Here is a 20,882-nt window from a genome sequence, read left to right as displayed (position 1 = left end):
AGGGCTTCTGTAGATGCGGAGAAAACTTGTGTTTATCATTATGTGTAGATTGGCAAACAGTATAAAGTTTTCAGAATTTGTGATGTCGTGTTGACATGGATTTTGAGAACAAATTTATTCTTGACTTCTTCAGTATACAGGTGCATCTCAATAAATTAGAATGTCGTGGAAAAGTTAATTTATTTCAGTAATTCAACTCAAATTGTGAAACTTGTGTATTAAAGAAATTCAATGCACACAGGCTGAAGTAGTTTAAGTCTTTGGTTCTTTTAATTGTGATGATTTTGGCTCACATTTAACAAAATGTGACAGAAAAAAAAACTGAAACAGAAACAAAATTAAATTTTATAGTTCTGAACAGAATCGAAAATTATTTTATCATTCCATTTAATATTTGATATTTGCTGTCAACCAGTCAGGAATTCAGATATGCAAATGTGACGCTGACGCATTCAATGCGAGAAATGCCCACACTCAGCTGTAAATTCATCATATGTAAGTCGCAATGGCAATGCATTAGAGCTTATCCAAGGATAGTGTAAGAAGGATTTGACAGATCACGCGCACCTGCAGCGCTTCTGTGAATGGAGAAAACAGAATAAAACTATAGGCTTACATAAAAAAGAATAGCCTATATTGGCCTACACGAAATGTATTTGACTTAAATCATTGACATATTAACAAAACGAAAGAAAAAAAATGTGCTGAGTTTCGGTTGATTGTGATGAAATCCAAAATTCACGGAAAGGAAAACGAGACAGCAGAAAAATATTTTATTTACTTAACAGTTTTATTTAATCTTGACAGTTTTGAATGATGTCTTGCTTCTATCTGTACAACCAACAGCGTTGGTATGAACATATTCCGGCACCGGTGCCTCAACGTGACATACACAGACACAACATATTTTGCGAAATTGCAGCCTGTTCATTATCAAAATAAAATACAAAGAAACATAAAAAGTTGCACTGCTCCATTGTACAATCTGTTGCATTCAGTGTGACCACCACCTCACAGTGCTGATATAGCCGATGTGAAGGATGATGTGATGCGAGTGAAGTACAAAGCCTATTACATAATAAATAATATTTTAGCATCCAGATACGTTGCGAATATGAAAAATTTGGATTTGTAGCACTCGTGGTAGGCATCAGTTTCACCTTAAATTAATTTGTGTTTGGATTGATTTGGAATTGTTGTGGAGAGTAGGGAACTAATAACGTCTCGGTTATGTATGGTAACCCTCGTTCCCTGAAGGAGGGAACGGAGACGTCATGTCAGTGACCGACTAATTGGGATATCGCGTCAATAGACCAATCTACTTTGAGTGTAAACTAAACGAGCCATTGCACATTGGCATGCAATTATTGCATCCAGCTGCCGCTGATCACAGCGTGAGTATAATAAGGCAGCAGGTGCAATGCATACCAGGTTTTCGCTGAGGAGCCGAGCCGGAGACCCGGCGGCTCAGCGGTGGTATAGCAACCGTGGCGACGGGATGTGACGTCTCCGTTCCCTCCTTCAGGGAACGAGGGTTACCATACGTAACCGAGACATTCCCTTTCAGTCGGTCACTCTTGAGATCACGTCGGTGACCGACTAATTGGGATCGCTACCAAAGCGCCATGGGTGCTACCCCTTCCAGTGCCCTGTGCAAGCCAACTGCGGCCCTATTAGATGTAGGCCGGGCTCGGAACAAGTCGTTCCACTCACCATTGTCAAAGCAATACCTCACTGGGTGAGATTGGATAACACTGGGAAGACGTACCCGCTCCGTTTGGAACAGGGATGCTACGGAAGCCCCATCCTTCCCGAAGGAGTTTTCGGAAGCAAATACACATAAAGCATCCGTTTAGGTGTATATGGAGAAATTTGAGGTGATTCAAACCCTACTGGGAAGGCAGAAGTCTGCCGGGGAAACACGGGCTCTAAGGCTATACCGTGGACTATACGCATACGGGTACCGCTTAGGTCTCAATATGGAACCCGGCCTTCCATGGTTCTCACGGATTCATCATGAAGGCCTGGCGCCGGACATTCCGCCACGTCCAGCTGGCTAGGGTGATGGAGGATCTCAACAGGGTCTAAACTACGGACACTCTGGAGCAGTTTTAGCAAGCCGACACTAACCGGGGCCTCTCGGTGCCACTACCCGCTTGGAGTGAGAACAAAGGAGGATACCGGCTCTACACGAAGGCTATAGAACCTAGCGAATGTGTTAGGAGTTGCCCAGCCCACAGCTCTACATATATCTGTCAGTGAGGCACCACGAGCCAGTGCCCAGGAGGATGCAACACTTCTAGTTGAGTGAGCTCACAACCTGAACGGGCAGGGCACACCCTGTGCCTGATAAGCCAGGGTTATGGCATCCACAATCCAGTGGGCTTAGAGATGGCATTCCCCTTCTGCTGGTCTCCGTAACAGAGAAAGAGCTGGTCTGAGGTCCTGAAGCTTTGTGTCAGGTCTACGTAGCATCTCAATGCTCGGACGGGACAGAGCAAAGTCAGGGCTGGGTCTGCCTCCTCCAGGGGCAGCGCTTGCAGGTTCACCACTTGGTCTTTGAAGGGTGTAGTGGGAACCTTGGGCACATAGCCGGGCCAGGGGGCTCAGGATTACCTGGGAGTCAGCCGGCCCAAACTCTAGGCACGAATCGTCGACCGAAAATGCATGCAGGTCCCCTACCCTCTTGATGGAGGCCAGTGCAAGCAGGAGCAGAGTTTTCAATGAAAGAAACTTTAGCTCAGCTGAATGCAAAGGCTCGAATGGGCCCTGCTGTGGTGATTTTAGCACTAGAGTCAGGTCCCAAGAGGGTATAGAGGGGTGCCGGGAAGGATTTAACCTCCTGGCCCCTCTAAGGAACCCGATGATGAGGTCATGCTTACCTAAAGATTCCCCATTCACGGGGTCATGGCATGCAGCAATAGCAGCAACCTGGACTTTGAGGGTGGAGGGAGACAGCCTTCGAACTAGCCCTTGCTGCAGAAAGGAAAGCACGACCGCAATCGGGGCTTCTTCGGGGGTCCTCTCAGCGAGAAGGGGAGCATTGCTTGAGACAGCTCGTCGGCTGTACGGTTGAGCAGGCCCGGAATGTCAACAGCACGAAGTGACCTCAGAACCTTCCGACTCCAAAGGAGGAGGAGGTGGCGGGCGAGTTGTGACATGTGGCGGGAGCGCAGACCACCTTGTCAGTTGATGTACGCAACCGTCGCTGTATTGTCCACTTGGACCAGCACGTGCTTGCCTCATACACGACATTTGAGACGGTTCAAGGCAAGGCGCACTGCTAACAACTCTAGGCAATTGATGTGCCACTGCAGCTGCGTGCCCGTCCAAACCCCTGAGACTGCATGCCCGTTGTACGTGGCCCCCCAGCCGGTGGTGGAGGCATCCATGTAAAACACAGCATGCCCGGAGATCTGCTCTAGGGGCACCCCTGCCCAGAGTGTAACTTGGACCCGATGAGTGCCGCGCTTCCACGCCCACCTCGGGACTCGACTGAAAAAGTTTCAGTGGGACCGCTGTCCTGCCCTTGAACGTATTCAAGCAGGCTAGCACCGACCACACAAGATGTAAAAGGTTAGGTAAAAGGTGCCATCCACGACCTGGTGAGCTCGTCCTGCACTTCTGGGAAGAAAGGCAACGGGGTGGGGTGCTGAGAACCAGCGCGAGCCACCTTGAGAAACCAATCATCCTGCCTCGAGGGCTCAGGACGTGGTGGAGATTTCCCCTCGAGCCCTACCCTCTTGGTGGCACGGGAAAGCATAGCTGTCACCTCCGGATCCGATTCAGGCTCTGCCTGACATCTGGTCTGGGGGAGGCCCACTGGATACTGCTGGTACGCTCTTTGAAGAGGGCCAAGCGCATTCCATGGGTTGCTCCACTGGATCGGAGGTGCAAGAGGAGTGATGGTCCCCAGAGGGTTGGTTCCCTGTGGGGTTTGCCACCACTGTAATCCTCAAACCACCCACGCTACTGCTGGAAGTTGTTCTCGTCTGTCGGCCGCCAGAACGAGCCCCAGATCGTGGCAGCGGCAACGGGACTCCACCCCCCTCTTGTGGAAGGTAGCAGAGCCTGGTTCGCAGCTCCGAGATGGTCATCTTCCCGCAGTGGGAGCATGACTCATCCACGAAGGCCACCTCAGAGTGCTTGATGCCCAGACACGTTGGGAATTATGTGAATATCACCCGTTGCCAGGTAACGACCGCGCAGAGAAGCGCGGGTGTGAAGGGGTATTTTTATGGGGGATATGTGTTGTTTTAAGAGGCACCCGTGAAGCTCTTTTAGAGAAATTTGCTCTTTAGGAAATGCTCTTTTAGTGCTGAGGCACACAGGGGAATTGGCCGGTTGCAACACGACAGGGGGTAGTGCAGCCTGAAGTGTGCAATCCACTCGATGCTGGAACAACCACTGCTGAAGTGCCGTCTCGCCAACACACGAAGTTTCCGAGAGCGTGCTGAACTCATAGTTCACAGCAGACACAGTTGAGCAGAACGATATTATCGCTCGGCTCCGAAGCGAAAAGCTGGTATGCATTGCACCTGCTGCCTTATTATACTCACGCTGTGATCAGCGGCACGTGAATACAATAATTGCATGCCAGTGTGCATTGGCTTATTTAGTTTACACTCGAAGTAGATTGGTCTATCGAAGCGATATCCCAATTAGTCGCTGAAAGGGAACTGTGTTTATCATAGAAAGCCTATGTATATACATACATATATATATATATATATATATATATATATATATATATATATAATATATATATATATATATATATATATATAAATATATATACTGTGAACTACTAGGGTGAAATTAGGTTTTAGTTGCCACAAAACACAACCACAAGAAAGGCAGATGCAGAGTTAACCAAACTGAGGCTTTTATTCAGCCAAGGAAAATGGAGGGTCCAAAAAGAAATCTAAACGCAAACTTAAGTTCTTCCCAGTCTGGGGTATCTTCTTTATCTTTGTTGTTGGTGTTCACTCTGTCCATTTCATGGCAGGGCCACCTTAGAAAGGGAGACAGAGCATAGAAAAAGCAGGTCAGTAAGCAACATGTGACAAAATTCACCCGCTTTGCTCTTCGGCCAGTTGTCTTCAGTTACTCTTCCACTCTAGACCATCCAGAGGATTCAGCACCTTCTCCTGGGGCCACCAACCCCGACTGAAGCAGAGGTCCTAACTTTATGACGACCTCCATCAGGTCATCATTGACTACAGCTGTGAGTGGTTCCATGTCTGGAGGGTGAGCAGGTGGAAGTACTCATGATTGATGACTTTTCCTAGCCGGGGCCTGCTCCTCTGGTCTGGGGTTTCTCCTTCCCACATTGGCTTGCCACACACCCCCCCCCTCAGCTCCAGGCTATTTCCAGGAGCGACCGACCAAAGGCACTCCTCCCTCCGTGACAGGGCATCCACATTTCCTTGCAGTTTTCCACTTCGATGCTCCACTCTGAAGCAGAAGTCCTGTAGATCCAAGAACCAACGTGTGACCCGAGCGTTAGAGTCCTTTGCAGTAGACATCCATTTCAGAGGAGCATGGTCAGTAATAAGGGTGAATCCTCTCCCCAGCAGGTAATATCTCAGCTTTTTGAGAACCCACCTGATGGCCAAGCATTCTTTCTCCACTGTGGAATAATTATGTTCATGTTTGAGTAACTTACGGCTGTTGAACATAATGGGATGTTCTTCTCCATTTCTCTGCTGTGAAAGGACTGCTCCCAAGCCCGTCTCTGAGGCATCAGTTTGGACAATGAAGGGTTGTTGGAAGTCTGGAGTTATCAACACTGGGTTCTCACCTAGGGCCTGCTTAAGAGAGGAAAAGGCCAGCTCTACTTCAGCAGACCAGACGACATGGTGAGGTAGGTGGTTTTTGGTCAAGTCATGCAATGGAGCTGCCAGTGTTGCAAAGTTTGGGATAAACTGACGGTAATATCCAACCAGACCCAGGAATGTTTTTACTTGTTTCTTTGTTACCGGTTTTGGCCACTTGGAGATGGTTTCTGTCTTTCGTTTCTGCGGTCGAACATTACCACGTCCAATGGTGAACCCAAGATATTCTGCCTCTTCCAATCCTAATTTGCATTTGGTTGGGTTGGCCGTCAGGCCTGCCTCCCGGAGGGCACTCAACATGGCCCGCAATCTGCTCAGGTGGGAAGACCAGTCAGCACTGTGAACGACAATGTCGTCCAGGTAGGCGGCTGCATACTCCTGATGGGGTTGAAGGATCTTATCCATCATTCTTTGGAAGGTTGGCGGTGCCCCGTGGACCCCAAACAGTAGAACCCGGTATTGAAATAACCCATCAGGAGTGGAAAATTCTGTCTTTTCCTTCGCCTGGTCAGTAAAGGGGACCTGCCAGTACCCCTTAGTCAGGTCCAGGGTGGATACGAAGCGGGCTGGCCCCAGGCGCTCAATGAGCTCATCCACTCTGGGCATCGGATAAGCATCAAAGCGTGAGATTTCATTCAATTTTCTAAAATCATTACAAAATCTTACACTGCCATCGGGCTTGGGGACTAAAACAATTGGGCTCGACCACGCACTGCTGGATTCTTCAATGATGTTCAGGGCCAGCATCTTCCTTACTTCCTCACGAATGGCTTCCCTTTGAGCTTCTGGAATGCGATAGGGCTTCAGTCTCACTTTCCTCCCAGGTTCTGTGACTATGTCATGGTAGACCACTGTGGTCCGTCCTGGTAGTAGGGAGAATACATCTGAATGTTGGCTTACCATCTCTAGGAGGTCTTGTTTTTGGGCTGGGCTCAGTTGGGCTCCCATTTCCACTTCCACAGGCTCCTGGGAGCTGACTTGGGATGACAGTGGGGAAAGCAAACATTGCTCTGGCTCATACCATTTCTTGAGTAAATTTATATGATAAATCTGGTGGACCCGGCGCCGACCGAGCTGCCGTATCTTATAGTTCACCGGACCCACTCGTTCAACCACTTCATATGGCCCATGCCACTTGGCGAGAAACTTGCATTCATGCGTAGGGACCAACACCATTACCTTCTCTCCTGGTTGAAACTCTCTCAGCTGAGCCCCTCTGTTGTAGGCTTGTGCCTGGGCCTCTTGTGCCTGTTTCATGTGCTCTCGAACAACTGGCCATACCTGAGTCATCCGTTGATGGATCTGTTCCACATGTTCTACTACCGAGCGATGTGGCGACGGTTGGTTCTCCCAGACCTCTTTGGCAATATCCATCATCCCTCTTGGCCTTCGCCCATAGAGGAGTTCAAATGGGGGAAAATCCAGTGGAGCTCTGGGGCACTTCCCTTATAGAGAACAGCACATAAGGCAATAACTGATCCCAGTTTTTCCCATCCACCTCAATCACTTTTCTCAACATTTGCTTTAAGGTCTGATTAAACCTCTCGACCAACCCGTCTGTCTGAGGATGATACACAGAGGTACGAATCTGGCTCACCTTCAACAGTTTACACATCTCTTTCAGGACTTTGGACATGAAGCAGGTACCCTGGTCTGTTAGAATCTCTTCCACAATGCCCACTCGGCTGAAAAGCAGGAATGTCTCTCTGGCCACTGCTTTAGCAGTTGCTGCTCGTAGGGGTATGGCCTCTGGATATCGAGTAGCATAATCCAGGATTACCAAAATGTATCGATGGCCCCGGCTGGATTTGGGCAGTGGCCCCATGATGTCCATTGCAATTCTGTGGAAGGGAGTCTCAGTAATGGGTAAAGGAACCAATGGGTTGTGATAGTTTACCTTGGGGCTGGTCTTCTGGCAAGTTGCACACTGTCTGCAGTACTCTTCAACGGCTCGCTTCACCCCTGGCCAGTAAAACCTCCTCAGGATGTGTTTGTATGTCTTCTCTGCTCTCAGGTGGGCACCCAAGAGATGGGAGTGAGCCAAATACAACACTCTAGAGATATAGGGTTTAGGTACTAGGAGCTGCTCAACAACCCCCCCTTCCATCTTAATGACTCGGTACAGCAAGTTATTTTTAACAGCAAAATGTGGATAAGTTAGTTCATTCTCACTCTTCACTCTGGTACTTGGACGGCCCATTCTCGAGGGATCCTGACGATTCACTTTCATTACCTCTACCGTCACTTGATGGTTTTCTAATAGGGCTGTCAGAGTTTCAACATCAGCAGGACTGGTTTGTGCGGCATAGCGCTTGGCCTCAGCTGGCAGGGAGCGAATGCAACGGTCCAGCACAATTCTTTCCACCACTGTAGTGAGCCATGCTTTTGTTAGTTGGGTCAGTGTGGCTATTTGAGGTCTAACTGGCTGGGTCGGATCAAAAGTCCAGGCGTGAAATAGTTGGGCACGAGCGGGGAGGCTATGCCCGTAGTGGGACAAGATGGCCCCCTTTAATTTCACATAATCAGCAGCATCTTTAGCAGGTAGATCTTGACAAGCTCTTTGGGCTTCCCCTGTCAAAAAAGGTGCCAACAGGGTGCCCCAGTCACCTTCAGGCCATTTCTCTCTGATGGCAGTCCTCTCAAACACCTCCAGATAAGCTTCAACATCATCGTCGGGAGTCTGCTTAGTGAGGAGCCTCCATGGGTCTATTGTGGCCCTGGTTTTGGACAGGACTTGACACATTGTGGTAACTGCCTCTCTGAGGGCACCTATCTCCTCCCTCTGTTTGGCATGGCTAACCAGCAAGGCATTAATGGCAGCTTCCATTCTGTCCTTATCTGGGTATAGTTTTGTGGCCACTTAAGCGCCGACCTTTATGCCCGCATCCTCCACCAACTGTGAACTCCTAGGGTGAAATTAGGTTTTAGTTGCCACAAAACACAACCACAAGAAAGGCAGATGCAGAGTTAACCAAACTGAGGCTTTTATTCACCCAAGGAAAATGGAGGGTCCAAAAAGAAATCTAAACGCAAACTTAAGTTCTTCCCTGTCTGGGGTATCTTCTTTATCTTTGTTGTTGGTGTTCACTCTGTCCATTTCATGGCAGGTCCACCTTAGAAAGGGAGACAGAGCATAGAAAAAGCAGGTCAGTAAGCAACATGTGACAAAATTCATCCGCTTTGCTCTTCGGCCAGTTGTCTTCAGTTACTCTTCCACTATAGACCATTCAGAGGATTCAGCACCTTCTCCTGGGGCCACTCACCCCGACTGAAGCAGAGATCCTAACTTTATGATGACCTCCATCAGGTCATCATTGACTACAGCTCTGAGTGGTTCCATGTCTGGAGGGTGAGCAGGTGGAATTACTCATGATTGATGACTTTTCCTAGCCGGGGCCTACTCCTCTGGTCTGGGGTTTCTCCTTCCCACATTGGCTTGCCACAATATATATATATATATACATATATATATATATATATATATATATATATATATATATGGTGGGTACGGAAAGTATTCAGACCCCCTTAAATTTTTCACTCTTTGTTATATTGTAGCCATTTGCTAAGATCATTTAAGTTCATTTTTTTCCTCATTAATGTACACACAGCAATATGGGGTATTGACAGAAAAACACAGAATTGTTGACATTTTTGCAGATTTATTAAAAAAGAAAAACTGAAATATCACATGGTCCTAATTATTCAGTATCTTTGCTGTGACACTCATATATTTAACTCAGGTGTTGTCCATTTCTTCTGATCATCCTTGAGATGGTTCTACACCTTCATTTGAGTCCAGCTGTGCTTGATTATACTGATTGGACTTGATTAGGAAAGCCACACACCTGTCTATATAAGACCTTACAGCTCACAGTGCATGTCAGAGCAAATGAGAATCATGAGGTCAAAGGAACTGCCTGAAGAGCTCAGAGACAGAATTGTGGCAAGGCACAGATCTAGCCAAGGTTAAAAAAAAAATTTCTGCTGCACTTAAGGTTCCTAAGAGCACAGCGGCCTCCATAATCCTTAAATGGAAGACGTTTGGGACGACCAGAACCCTTCCTAGAGCTGGCCGTCCGGCCAAACTGAGCTATCGGGGGAGAGGTAAAGAAGAACCCAAAGATCACTGTGGCTGAGCTCCAGAGATGCAGTCGGGAGATGGGAGAAAATTTTAGAAAGTCAACCATCACTGCAGCCCTCCACCAGTCGGGGCTTTATGGCAGAGTGGCCCGATGGAAGCCTCTCCTCAGTGAAAGACACATGAAAGCCCGCATGGAGTTTGCTAAAAATAAAAAAACAGAGAAATAAGATTCTCTGGTCTGATGAGACCAAGATAGTACTTTTTGGCCTTAATTCTAAGCGGTATGTGTGGAAAAAACCAGGCACTGCTCATCACCTGTCCAATACAGTCCCAACAGTGAAGCAGGGTGGTGGCAGCATCATGCTGTGGGGGTGTTTTTCAGATGCAGGGACAGGACAACTGGTTGCAATCGAGGGAAGGATGAATGCGGCCAAGTACAGGGATATCCTGGACGAAAACCTTCTCCAGGGTGCTCAGGACCTCAGACTGGGCCGAAGGTTCACCTTCCAACAAGACAACAACCCTAAGCACACAGCTAAAATAACGAAGGAGTGGCTTCACAACAAATCCGTGACTGTTCTTGAATGGCCCAGCCAGAGCCCTGACTTAAACCCAATTGGGCATCTCTGGAGAGACCTGAAAATGGCTGTCCACCAACATTTACCATCCAACCTGACAGAACTGGATAGATCTGCAAGGAGGAATGGCAGAGGATCCCCAAATCCAGGTGTAAAAAAAAACTTGTATAAAAGAATAATGGCTGTATTAGATCAAAAGGGTGCTTCTACTAAATACTGAGCAAAGGGTCTGAATACTTAGGACCATGTGATTTCAGTTTTTCTTTTTTAATAACTGTGCAAAAATGTCAACAGTTCTGTTTTTCTGTCAATATGGGGTGCTGTGTGTACATTAATGAGGAAAAAAAATTAACTTAAATGATTTTAGCAAATAGCTGCAATATAACAGAGTGAAAAATTGAAAGGGGGTCTGAATACTTTCCCTACCCACTGTATATATATATATATATATATATATATATATATATATATATATATATATATATATATATATATATATATATATATATATATATATATATATATATATATATATATGGTGTTTAGGATGTTTGTAAACATTTTGCTTTACCGGCATTTTAGCACATCATTTCTGAATGATTATTTCTGAATTATTTCCGAAGCCTACGCAACTTATGTTTTTTCCCTCTCAAAACGCAATTTTATACGAGTAGCATTTAAAAAAAATGCAACAAACATTTTTAAATATCTTTAAAAATACTTTAATGTCTTTAAAGCATTAACAGATTTCTTTCTTTTGTTTAGTAGACTATAATTTGGCCAAAATCTAGAAAAGATGATGCTGTATTGGCTGTGACTAAGCGCAGATACCAGATCTCTTCCTGTTTTTGTTTTTTTTGTCTTTTCTTTTTTGAGTAGAAAACACTGTACAGCATTTTATTGTTATTAATATTATTATTATTATTATTATTTATTTTTTTTGTAGGCAAAGGAAAAAATTAAAAAATAACTTTATAACCAGTTTTATTTTTTTGTAACGATAATAATTCAGAGGAATGCAGGAACAGAAAAGTTAAAATATCGATTCTGCTCAGAGTGAACCGATTGGATTTTTATTTTTTATTTTTTCAAGCCCAAATTGGCTACTAAGTGGATGAAAAGCATGAAGCAGCGTTTTCTCACTATTTGTCTTTTGAAGTGCTGGATGCTAATGTGTTGCATTTCAAATGTAATTAAGTATGTATCTGTGAGATGTGCAGTAATTTGGCGTTCTAGCATGGAAATGTTCCTTTGCCCTTCGCTCTCACTGTTGAAGAATCTGGAAGGATTCTTGAAGAAAAAAAAACCACTGTTTTGCTGTCATGCCAAATGAATGTACTTATGTAAACCAAATGAAATGTATTTGTGTTCCATTTTGCTTGTGACATTTTCAGAAAAGAAGCTACATCAAATCTGGATACTTAAAGCCATTTAACTTTTTTTGGTTCTTTTTCTAAGTGCCTCATGTTCATTTTGTAATCCCTTTTTAAATGAAAATAGTTTCCCCCATCTGCTTCACTATTGTTCTCTTTTGTTAAAAGCAGAATGAACACAATGTGCATGTCAGCACTGCTGCTTTGTATATTGTTCTGTGTTTATGATGTATTATACTTGGTTTTGACAGCTGCAGTAGCTCTAGACTTGTTTCTAACATGCATTCACTGTCACATGTCATTCATGTTGAAGCTTACAGTATTTTTTCATCGTTCTCTATTGTTAGTCCTCTAATTACTTTGAAAAAACAAATGCAACATCAGTTTCATTCACTGTTTCATACTGTGTTCCCCTCTCTCAGTTTCAGCACCCCACAGAGCAGTACCCCCCTCTGAAATTTGGAACGGTGCCTAACGGAAGCACAGAGAAAAACATCCGCAGTAACTATCCAGACATGCACCAGTATATGATCAAATACAACCAGAAAAGTGTGGAGGATGCCATCTCCCACCTCAAGTCTGGGTCTGTGCTGGTTTTCTTACTCTCACTGACTTCCTATATTGTTTTTCATGCAGTTTTGAATTTCGTTTTGTTTTGTATTATGCTTTTTAGTTTTAATGGTGGATAGATAGTTCTTTTTTGTAATTCTGTTAATTATTACATAGTTTCTCAGCATTTAAAGTCACTAACTTCCTTGACTTTTATCAGTTAAGCAATAATATGAAAAATAAAGTTAAATTGTTAAATAATTGTTTAGATTTGATTTGCATTGGTTGTAATTAAAGCACATGTATAGTTCAAGGGATCAAGTGATAGTAAGGTCTTTTTTTGCCACTAAAGCTATATAATATATGTAGTAAAGTATATAATACTTGAGTCAAGACAAACAAAATGTCTATCCTACATTTAATGTCTTTTGGCCCAGTTTGCTCAAAAATCTACTCCAAAATGTCAGATTTTCATCATTTCATTTCATTTATTTATATAGCACAAATAAACACAACAGAAGTTGACCACAGTGCTTTACAGAATATAAACCTAAGATACAAATAAGAAAGCAGTAAGACATAAAAAATAAATAAAACATAATTAAGAATTGCTGAAATCTCGGGCCAGAAGATACGATTTTAGCTTGGATTTAAACTCATGGACAGAGGACAGGGATCTCAGATAAAAAGGAAGACTGTTCCAGAGCCTAAGTCCAACAACGGCAAATGCACAATCCCCTCTTGACTTCAGTTATGTTCGAGGCTGAGCTAGAGAATAATTGTTTGTGGACCAAAGGCACCTGACTGATGTGTTTAATTTTAAAAGTTCAGACAGGTACAATGGTGCAAGACCATTAAGAGATTTAAAAACAAACATCAGTATTTTAAAATAAACTCTATGACGAACCGGCAACCAATTTAGAGACATTAAAACAGGAGTAATATGTTGGCGTTTGTGGACTCCCGTTAGAAATCTGGCTGCAGCATTTTACACCATTTAATGCAAAATGACAGTTGGACAGTAGGTGAGGCTGTAAGGTATTGTATTAAAATGAAAATATGAAAATGGTTGTTTTTTTTATATCTTATTGTTGTTGTGAAAAATGTGAATATGTGAAAAGTTTTGTATATTTTAAAAAGTAATTAAACAAGTTCTAGCAATACTTTAAACCCTGATAATTGCTACTTGCATCTATATTTTCAGTTTAGCATTCATTCCTTTGCCGGCTCATTTATACAGTTTTTCAGTTAACGGAAACACTTGTGTTTATTTAGATTCTGTCTCTGTAATAGTTTTCATAACAATAATAATAACCTTGTTTCCAGCATGTTATCAAACATCTCTTGCTGTTCCACTCTCTTCCTTACACCTCCCAGCCCCTTGTTGCTCTGACAAACAGGAGTTCCTTTACGATGTGTTTGCACTTTTTTCCCTCCTCCCACACTTCCTCTCTCAACCCTGTACACCTCACACACTCTTCCTCTATTTAACATGAGTTGTTAACCCACACCATGGTTTTCCTGAGCCTGTCATCTCCTTATCCATTTTTAGCAAAAGTGATAATATAATGCCGGCACACGACAAATTTCCACTTTGCTCTCTTTCTGTCTGTCACCCTACTCCATCTCACGCTCTGTCTCCTGTGAATCCTACTCTTCCTGTCTGTGTTTGCAGTAAACTGGATGCCTTAATCTATGATGCAGCTGTATTAAACTACATGGCTCGTAAAGATGAAGGCTGTAAAGTAATGACCATTGGCTCAGGGAAAGTATTCGCCACGACCGGTTATGGCATCGCCCTGATCAAGAACTCCCGCTGGAAACGGCCATTGGACCTGGCCTTACTGCAGCTGGTGGGCGACGGTGAGAGTCTGAAGGTTATACAATATCAAAGTGCTAAAATTAGGGGAATGTATATTAGTGCATTTATGCTGTTGGGCTGGAGAAGATAAAAGCCTTTGGGAGATTAAAGTCTATTTTATGCATATTTAACAATACTTCATTCATTAGTCTGTACTGCTAGCTTCAAGCCATCTTCCCAGCCATCTTGGTGTAATCCAGTTTCCTTGACATTATGCAATATGTATCTGTTGTCTAGCAGGTGACATTTTTCTTTGTGCTAGCAGGCTGTTTACTGATTTAAAGGAGATGATAGCAACCTACTGATGCATAAAAGAGATGGGCATGTATCAAAGATTCAGTCTTGGGAATGACAGAAGTGGTGTGCGGGATAGAGAAATGGATAAAGAAAGACTGTGTTGTGTTCCAAAACCCATTGAGCTGCCTAAGAGGCAGGGTTTTAAAGCATCAAGCTGTGTCAACTGCGTTGTGTTTTTTATAGAAATCAAATTATTTGAATAGGGATCTACGTGATCAGGAATTTTGTGTGAGGTTGAAAAATTCATCCACGCAGATTTCCCAGCTGGTTTAAGTTGTTCAAGGCAACATCACATGTACCTTTATAAGAAAGAACATTTTAGAAGGCACTGCAACAAGCTTAGTGAAAAAAGGCAGAAAATTCATCTTTCATTGCTGAAAAGTATCAATAAAAATACTTAAAGGGATAGTTCACCCCACAATAAAAGTTCCCTCATGTCATTCCAAACCCGTAAGACCTTCGTTCGTCTTTGGAACACAAGATATTTTTGATGAAAACCGAGAACTTTCTGACCATGCGTAGACAGCAATGCAACTGAAACATTCAAGGCCCAGAGATGTAGTAAGGACATGTTAAAATAGTCCATGCAACACCAGTGGCTCAACCCTAATTTTCTGAAGCTACGAGCTACGAGAGTAGACTGTTATTTTTGTTTAAGCCTTATTTTTACTTTCTTAGCTTCATAACATTACAGTTCAACCACAAATGTCATTTGGACTATTTTAACAATGTCCTTATACTACCTTTCTGTGCCTTGAATGTGTTAGTTACATTGCTGTCTATGCAAGGTCAGAAAGTTCTAAATTTTCATCAAAAATATCTTAATTTGTGTTTTGAATGACGGTCTTACAGGTTTGGAATGACATGAGGGTGAGTAATTAATGTAATAATTTTCATTTTTGTGTGAACTATCCCTTTAAAATGCATAATTTTATCATTGTGTGCTGTGTATTTTTATTCTTATTAGAGCATCAAATCATTAGCTTAGCAACATGCTAAACTATTGTGAGTTGTTTCTCCTGTGCTGTTTGTATGGTGTACACAAAGCATTCTACAGTATGACAGTTGGGATGTTGTCTTTGAAGGCAGTTGCCGGTGTAGGCAGCAGCTCACTATGTTTTGGAACCGAGCTATTGTGTGCTATGAGTTAGATGTGTGTATTGAGTGACTGTCCATTCTCACACTCCTTAGAGGATTAGCTGTTACGGATTTGCGATGTCAGCGTGGAACGCATCTGATTCAAATGTGCTTGTCCAAGTACTAATTCTTTAATTGTCATTTATACACCCTCCTCCTTGCCTTCTCCTAACACACACATACACAAACACATATACGCACTAGCTATCTCACAGTGTTTTGTTTCAACTGGATGGTTTATTTGATTGCTGATTTAATCCTCTTTGGCTTTTGGTGTGTCAGAGAAAGAGAGAGACTAAAAGAATGTGTGTGTACGCCAGGTTTCCACAGTGAGATCATCACACTGGTGCCAAGTTCCATTAGCTAACACCACCGTTTAACAGCTGAGAAGCTTTACATGTGAAATGAACAATTACTTTTTTTTTTTTTTTCTGGTTGTTGTTTGTTGAGGCATGGATGATTTATCTGATTTTATTTTCTGAATTCTGTCCTTGTTTTACCTTTAAAGTGTTAAAAAGCATTGTGAGGTTTTGGGGGGATAATGAGCTACTATTATCAAAATATTTTAGTCTCGTTTAACAGATTTCTGCTATTATAGACCATTTCAATGCAGTGATGCGATTGACCCTACTTGTAATGAAACTTTTTTTAAATGTTAACTGGAGGCGATTCAGTTGTAACTAACATTAGGACAGCTATCATAACATGTTCCTATCAAAAAGTGGACATTTTTGGATTCTCAGAAAATATGAAAAACAAAAATGTTAAACCAGAAATGTGATAGGACCATTGCATTAGGTTTTTTTCATTTACATCCCTCAAAATGGTCTATAATTGGCAGCACAACATGTGATCACCCTGTTTTTTCAGGTTGTTTCATTGGAATATCATGAAAGACCATGTCAGTGTTTTTGTTTGAGTGGGCTATAAATTGCAAAAATATTTGCTTCTTCTCTGCATTAGAATATTTGTGGAAGGCTGATAAAATTGTGCCAATTCAGTCAATTACAGTAGCTCTGAAGCTTAACCGTGTGAGAAGTTACTACAGAGGTATTGAGTCGTTGTACAACCAACAACTACAATTTTACTTTTATGTTTCAATAGAGCCACAGGAAACCACTTGTCCATCCACATCTTTTTCATGTCTTTTAAACACTGCAGGTAACCTTATTGGTCAGTGCCACTCAAAAGCACTTCTTACCTGCTAAAAGCCTCTGTTATTTTATCTCAGGGCCAGCAGCTTTCTTTGCAGTGGTCGTCTCGAATAGAAGTCCTTTCACCTACTAACAATTCAGAGGACTTATCACAGTGGTCAGAGATGCCGTGGCACTTCCAATCTGTTTATAAAAGTGTTGACCTTTAAGGCTGATCCAAGAGCAGTGTTTGCTTTAGCGTGATAGTAGTTTGGGTCAGGGTGGGATCAGAGGGGGCTGTACAGGGAACGGTGTTGGAGGTCACACAGATGGCACAGGCTGGCTGTCTGCCTGAGCTTAAAGACCTTGCTAAAGCATTAACTGTTCAAATGTGCCCACTTAACCATGCCAGCCCTGAGCTCCGTTGCCAAACAGAAACTGCTATGGCAAGAGCAAAGGTGTGAAAATATGTGTTTGTGTGTTAGAATTTGTACTATATGTGTGGGTGTGTATTTGTAAAGCTGTGCAAGTGTGCGAACGGTGTCTGTGTGTTAGCATATACTGTAGCTGTGTGTGTATGTATGTCCCCAGTATGACACACCTGCTGAGTTTGGCTGTGGTCAGTGAAGTGGTTTGCCAGAGCCACTGGCAGGAGTCAGAAGGAGGTGAATGGACAGTGTCAACAGAGTGAGGCAGTGCTCGGATCCGAGCTGGGCTCGTGCTGTTATCTGTTCAAGTCCCATGTGGAATTCAGCCTGTGCTTCTTCGTCCTGCTTGACTGCATTTTCTTTTGTGAAATGCTTTATGTGATGTGTCTGTGGCATCTCATCTACATTGTGATTAATGCCGGCAGGTTGCGCTTGCTGGATAGTTTGTTTTGATAGCATAAGAGACAGATGCCATAATTCAACCTTTGTGAGAACAATGCAACTGTCATTTATAGTGTGATGGGTGATGATGTGCTTTTATTATGTTACACAGCACTGTTTTGAGATGGCCCAAGCTGAGATAACGTGGTGCTGTTGGCCAGTCCTCATCAAAGCAGTAAATGCTGCAGTACATGCCTCTATCTAGTAAGGTTTGTGGTAATTCACAAGCTCGTCTTTCTGTAGATAGAAGGTGAGATTCTGATTTTCTCTTGAGTTTGCAGCAGGCCTGACCATCTTCCGGCACAATTAAATGATTATGATCTCACCCTTTCACCGCTCTGTCTCCTTGTCTGTCCTCTTGTTTTTCCGCCTTCTGCCTATCACTCTGTTGCTCATTCTATCCTATTTAATTTTCCCTTTTCTGTTGCATCTTTCACACCATCATGCACAAACTGAGACCAACATAAGCAATGCACATATACTGTTGTTCCCCCTGTTGCCATCTGTCTTCATCCCACTTTTTATGTTAACTTCCCCCTCTCTGAATAGAATAGGTGCTTCTGCTATTTGTCATGATGACAAAGTCACTCTCTTCTTCTTTTCCACCAGCCTTTTACTTATTTCTCCACATTCTCTCATTTCCCATGATACAATGCAGCATTGAAAAGACAAAGAAATGTGCTCTCCTTCCTTTTTTGTCTTCTCATTTACCCTCTGAGGGAAAGACGATATGGGTAGACCATTACACAGGACCTAGCCTTTGCTAGCCTACAGGCCTCTTGCTCTCTTCCTCTTTCTTTCACTCTTTCAGGATTAAAGGGATAGTTCACCCAAAAATCAAAATTATGTCATTAATGACTCACCCTCATGTCGTTCCAAACCCGTGAGACCTCCGTTCATCTTCGGAACACAGTATAAGATATTTTAGATTTAGTCCGTGAGCTTTCTGTCCCTCCATTGAGAATGTATGTACGGTATACTGTCCACGTCGTCCAGAAAGGTAATAAAAAACATCTTCAAAGTAGTCCATGTGACATCAGAGGGTCCGTTAGAATTTTTTGAAGCATCGAAAATACATTTTGGTCCAAAAATATCAAAAACTACGTCTTTATTCAGCATTGACTTCTCTCTCCCGGGTCTGTTATGAGCGCGTTCACAGCACATCCGGTTCGCGAACGAATCACTCGATGTAACCGGATCTTCTTGAACCAGTTCACCAAATCGAACTGAATCGTTTGAAACGGTTCGCGTCAACAATAAGCATTAATCCACAAATGACTTAAGCTGTTAACTTTTTTAACATGGCTGACACTCCCTCTGAGTTCAAATAAACCAATATCCCGGAGTAATTCATTTTCTCAAACAGTACACTGACTGAACTGCTGACCGAGCCAGATAACGAACGAAACATTGACTCGTTCTCGAGTCAAGAACCGGTTGCATCGGTTTTCGGATCACCGGTAGTGATGGGAAGTTCTGTTCTTCTCCGCGAACCGGTTCTTTCGGACAGTTTGATTCAATAAACCGGTTGCCAAAACGGTTCACCAGTTTTCTTTTGCGCTCGACGTAATGACTTCATTGGCGATGATTGCCCTTGATTCAAGCTTTCGGTTTACCCGCGCTCATAACATTAGCACAGAATCAGTTCAGAATCAATCACCAAAAGAACCAGTTCGATTCAGACGTGCTGTGTGTCAGTCTGCTTCACGCATGCGCAGTATCATCAGCTGCTCGGTTCTCGAATCGCACGCGTCCGACAGAAACGGTTCTTGACTCGAGAACGAGTCAATGTTTCGTTCGTTATCTGGCTCGGTTCAGTCAGTGTACTGTTTGAGTAAATGAATTACTCCGGGATATTGCTTTATTTGAACTCAGAGGGAGTGTCAGCCATGTTAAAAAAGTTAACAGCTTAAGTCATTTGTGGATTAATGCTTATTGTTGACGCGAACCGTTTCAAACGATTCAGTTCGATTTGGTGAACTGGTTTCAAGAAGATCCGGTTACATCGAGTGATTCGTTCGCGAACCGGATATCACTAAACTGCAGTGTTGTGAACGCGCTGATAACAGACCCGGGAGAGAAGTCAATGCTGAATAAAGTCGTAGTTTTTGATATTTTTGGATCAAAATGTATTTTCGATGCTTCAAAAAATTCTAACGGACCCTGTGATGTCACATGGACTACTTTGAAGATGTTTTTATTACCTTTCTGGACGTGGACAGTATACCGTACATACATTCTCAATGGAGGGACAGAAAGCTCTCGGACTAAATCTAAAATATCTTATACTGTGTTCCGAAGATGAACGGAGGTCTTACGGGTTTGGAACGACATGAGGGTGAGTCATTAATGACATAATTTTCATTTTTGGCTGAACTATCCCTTTAACAGTCTGCTCCTTTTGATCAGCTTCTAAACAGACCTTCACAGTAATGTTTCTTTTACCAACTGGGACCTGTTCAATAGATGTCTGACCTGAAATGTTTTCAATATAATACTCTAAAGATCTCAAAATAGCACCTGACATACTAAAGTTTTACACACATTTAGTATTAGCATCTGTTTCCTGACACAACAGGCATGTGGGAGAAGCAAGTCACTACCATACTGCATTCATACATGTTTTATTGATGCATCTGTGCCAAGTAGTTGTATCACATATTAACAGAGAAAGCGAGTAATGCTAATGCCTTGTCTTTCTCTTCCCTTTCTACTCAGATGAGATTGAGATGCTAGAGCGTCTCTGGCTCTCAGGGATCTGTCATAATGATAAAATTGAGGTGATGAGCTCCAAACTAGACATAGACAACATGGCTGGTGTCTTCTACATGCTACTGGTGGCCATGGGCCTAAGTCTGTTGGTCTTCGCCTGGGAACACCTGGTTTACTGGAGGCTACGGCACTGCATGAGCAAAATGGGCCAGTCTGGCAAACTGGACTTCCTACTCGCCTTCAGCAGGGTGAGAGAGAGTGTGACGTGAGAGAGTGACTGATTATTCGTTTAATTTATTTGGGAGCGTTTGGGTAAATTGAGAAGGACTGTGACATGGACTATGCCTGTGGTATTACAGATGAGATGAGAATGATGCTTATGTAATTGACACTGATATGGCCATATCATCAGAATATGACATTTCACTATTATATCTTTGTTGTTTGTGCTC

General features: G+C 43.1%; 1 protein-coding gene across 1 annotated transcript in view; it reads left to right on the top strand.

The window, feature by feature from the left end:
• LOC109063899 (glutamate receptor ionotropic, NMDA 2D-like) overlaps positions 1 to 20,882 on the top strand; it is a 95,532-nt gene that overhangs the window by 64,549 nt on the left and 10,101 nt on the right. Inside the window, exons 12-14 of the mRNA XM_042740649.1 lie at positions 12,295 to 12,455; positions 14,097 to 14,284; positions 20,437 to 20,678. Of these exons, the coding sequence (XP_042596583.1) occupies positions 12,295 to 12,455; positions 14,097 to 14,284; positions 20,437 to 20,678 (591 nt within the window). The remainder of the gene's footprint in view (positions 1 to 12,294; positions 12,456 to 14,096; positions 14,285 to 20,436; positions 20,679 to 20,882) is intronic.

Source organism: Cyprinus carpio, chromosome B16, assembly GCF_018340385.1.
Source record: "Cyprinus carpio isolate SPL01 chromosome B16, ASM1834038v1, whole genome shotgun sequence".
Taxonomy (NCBI): domain Eukaryota; kingdom Metazoa; phylum Chordata; class Actinopteri; order Cypriniformes; family Cyprinidae; genus Cyprinus; species Cyprinus carpio.
This window is presented reverse-complemented; position numbering and strand designations above follow the sequence as displayed.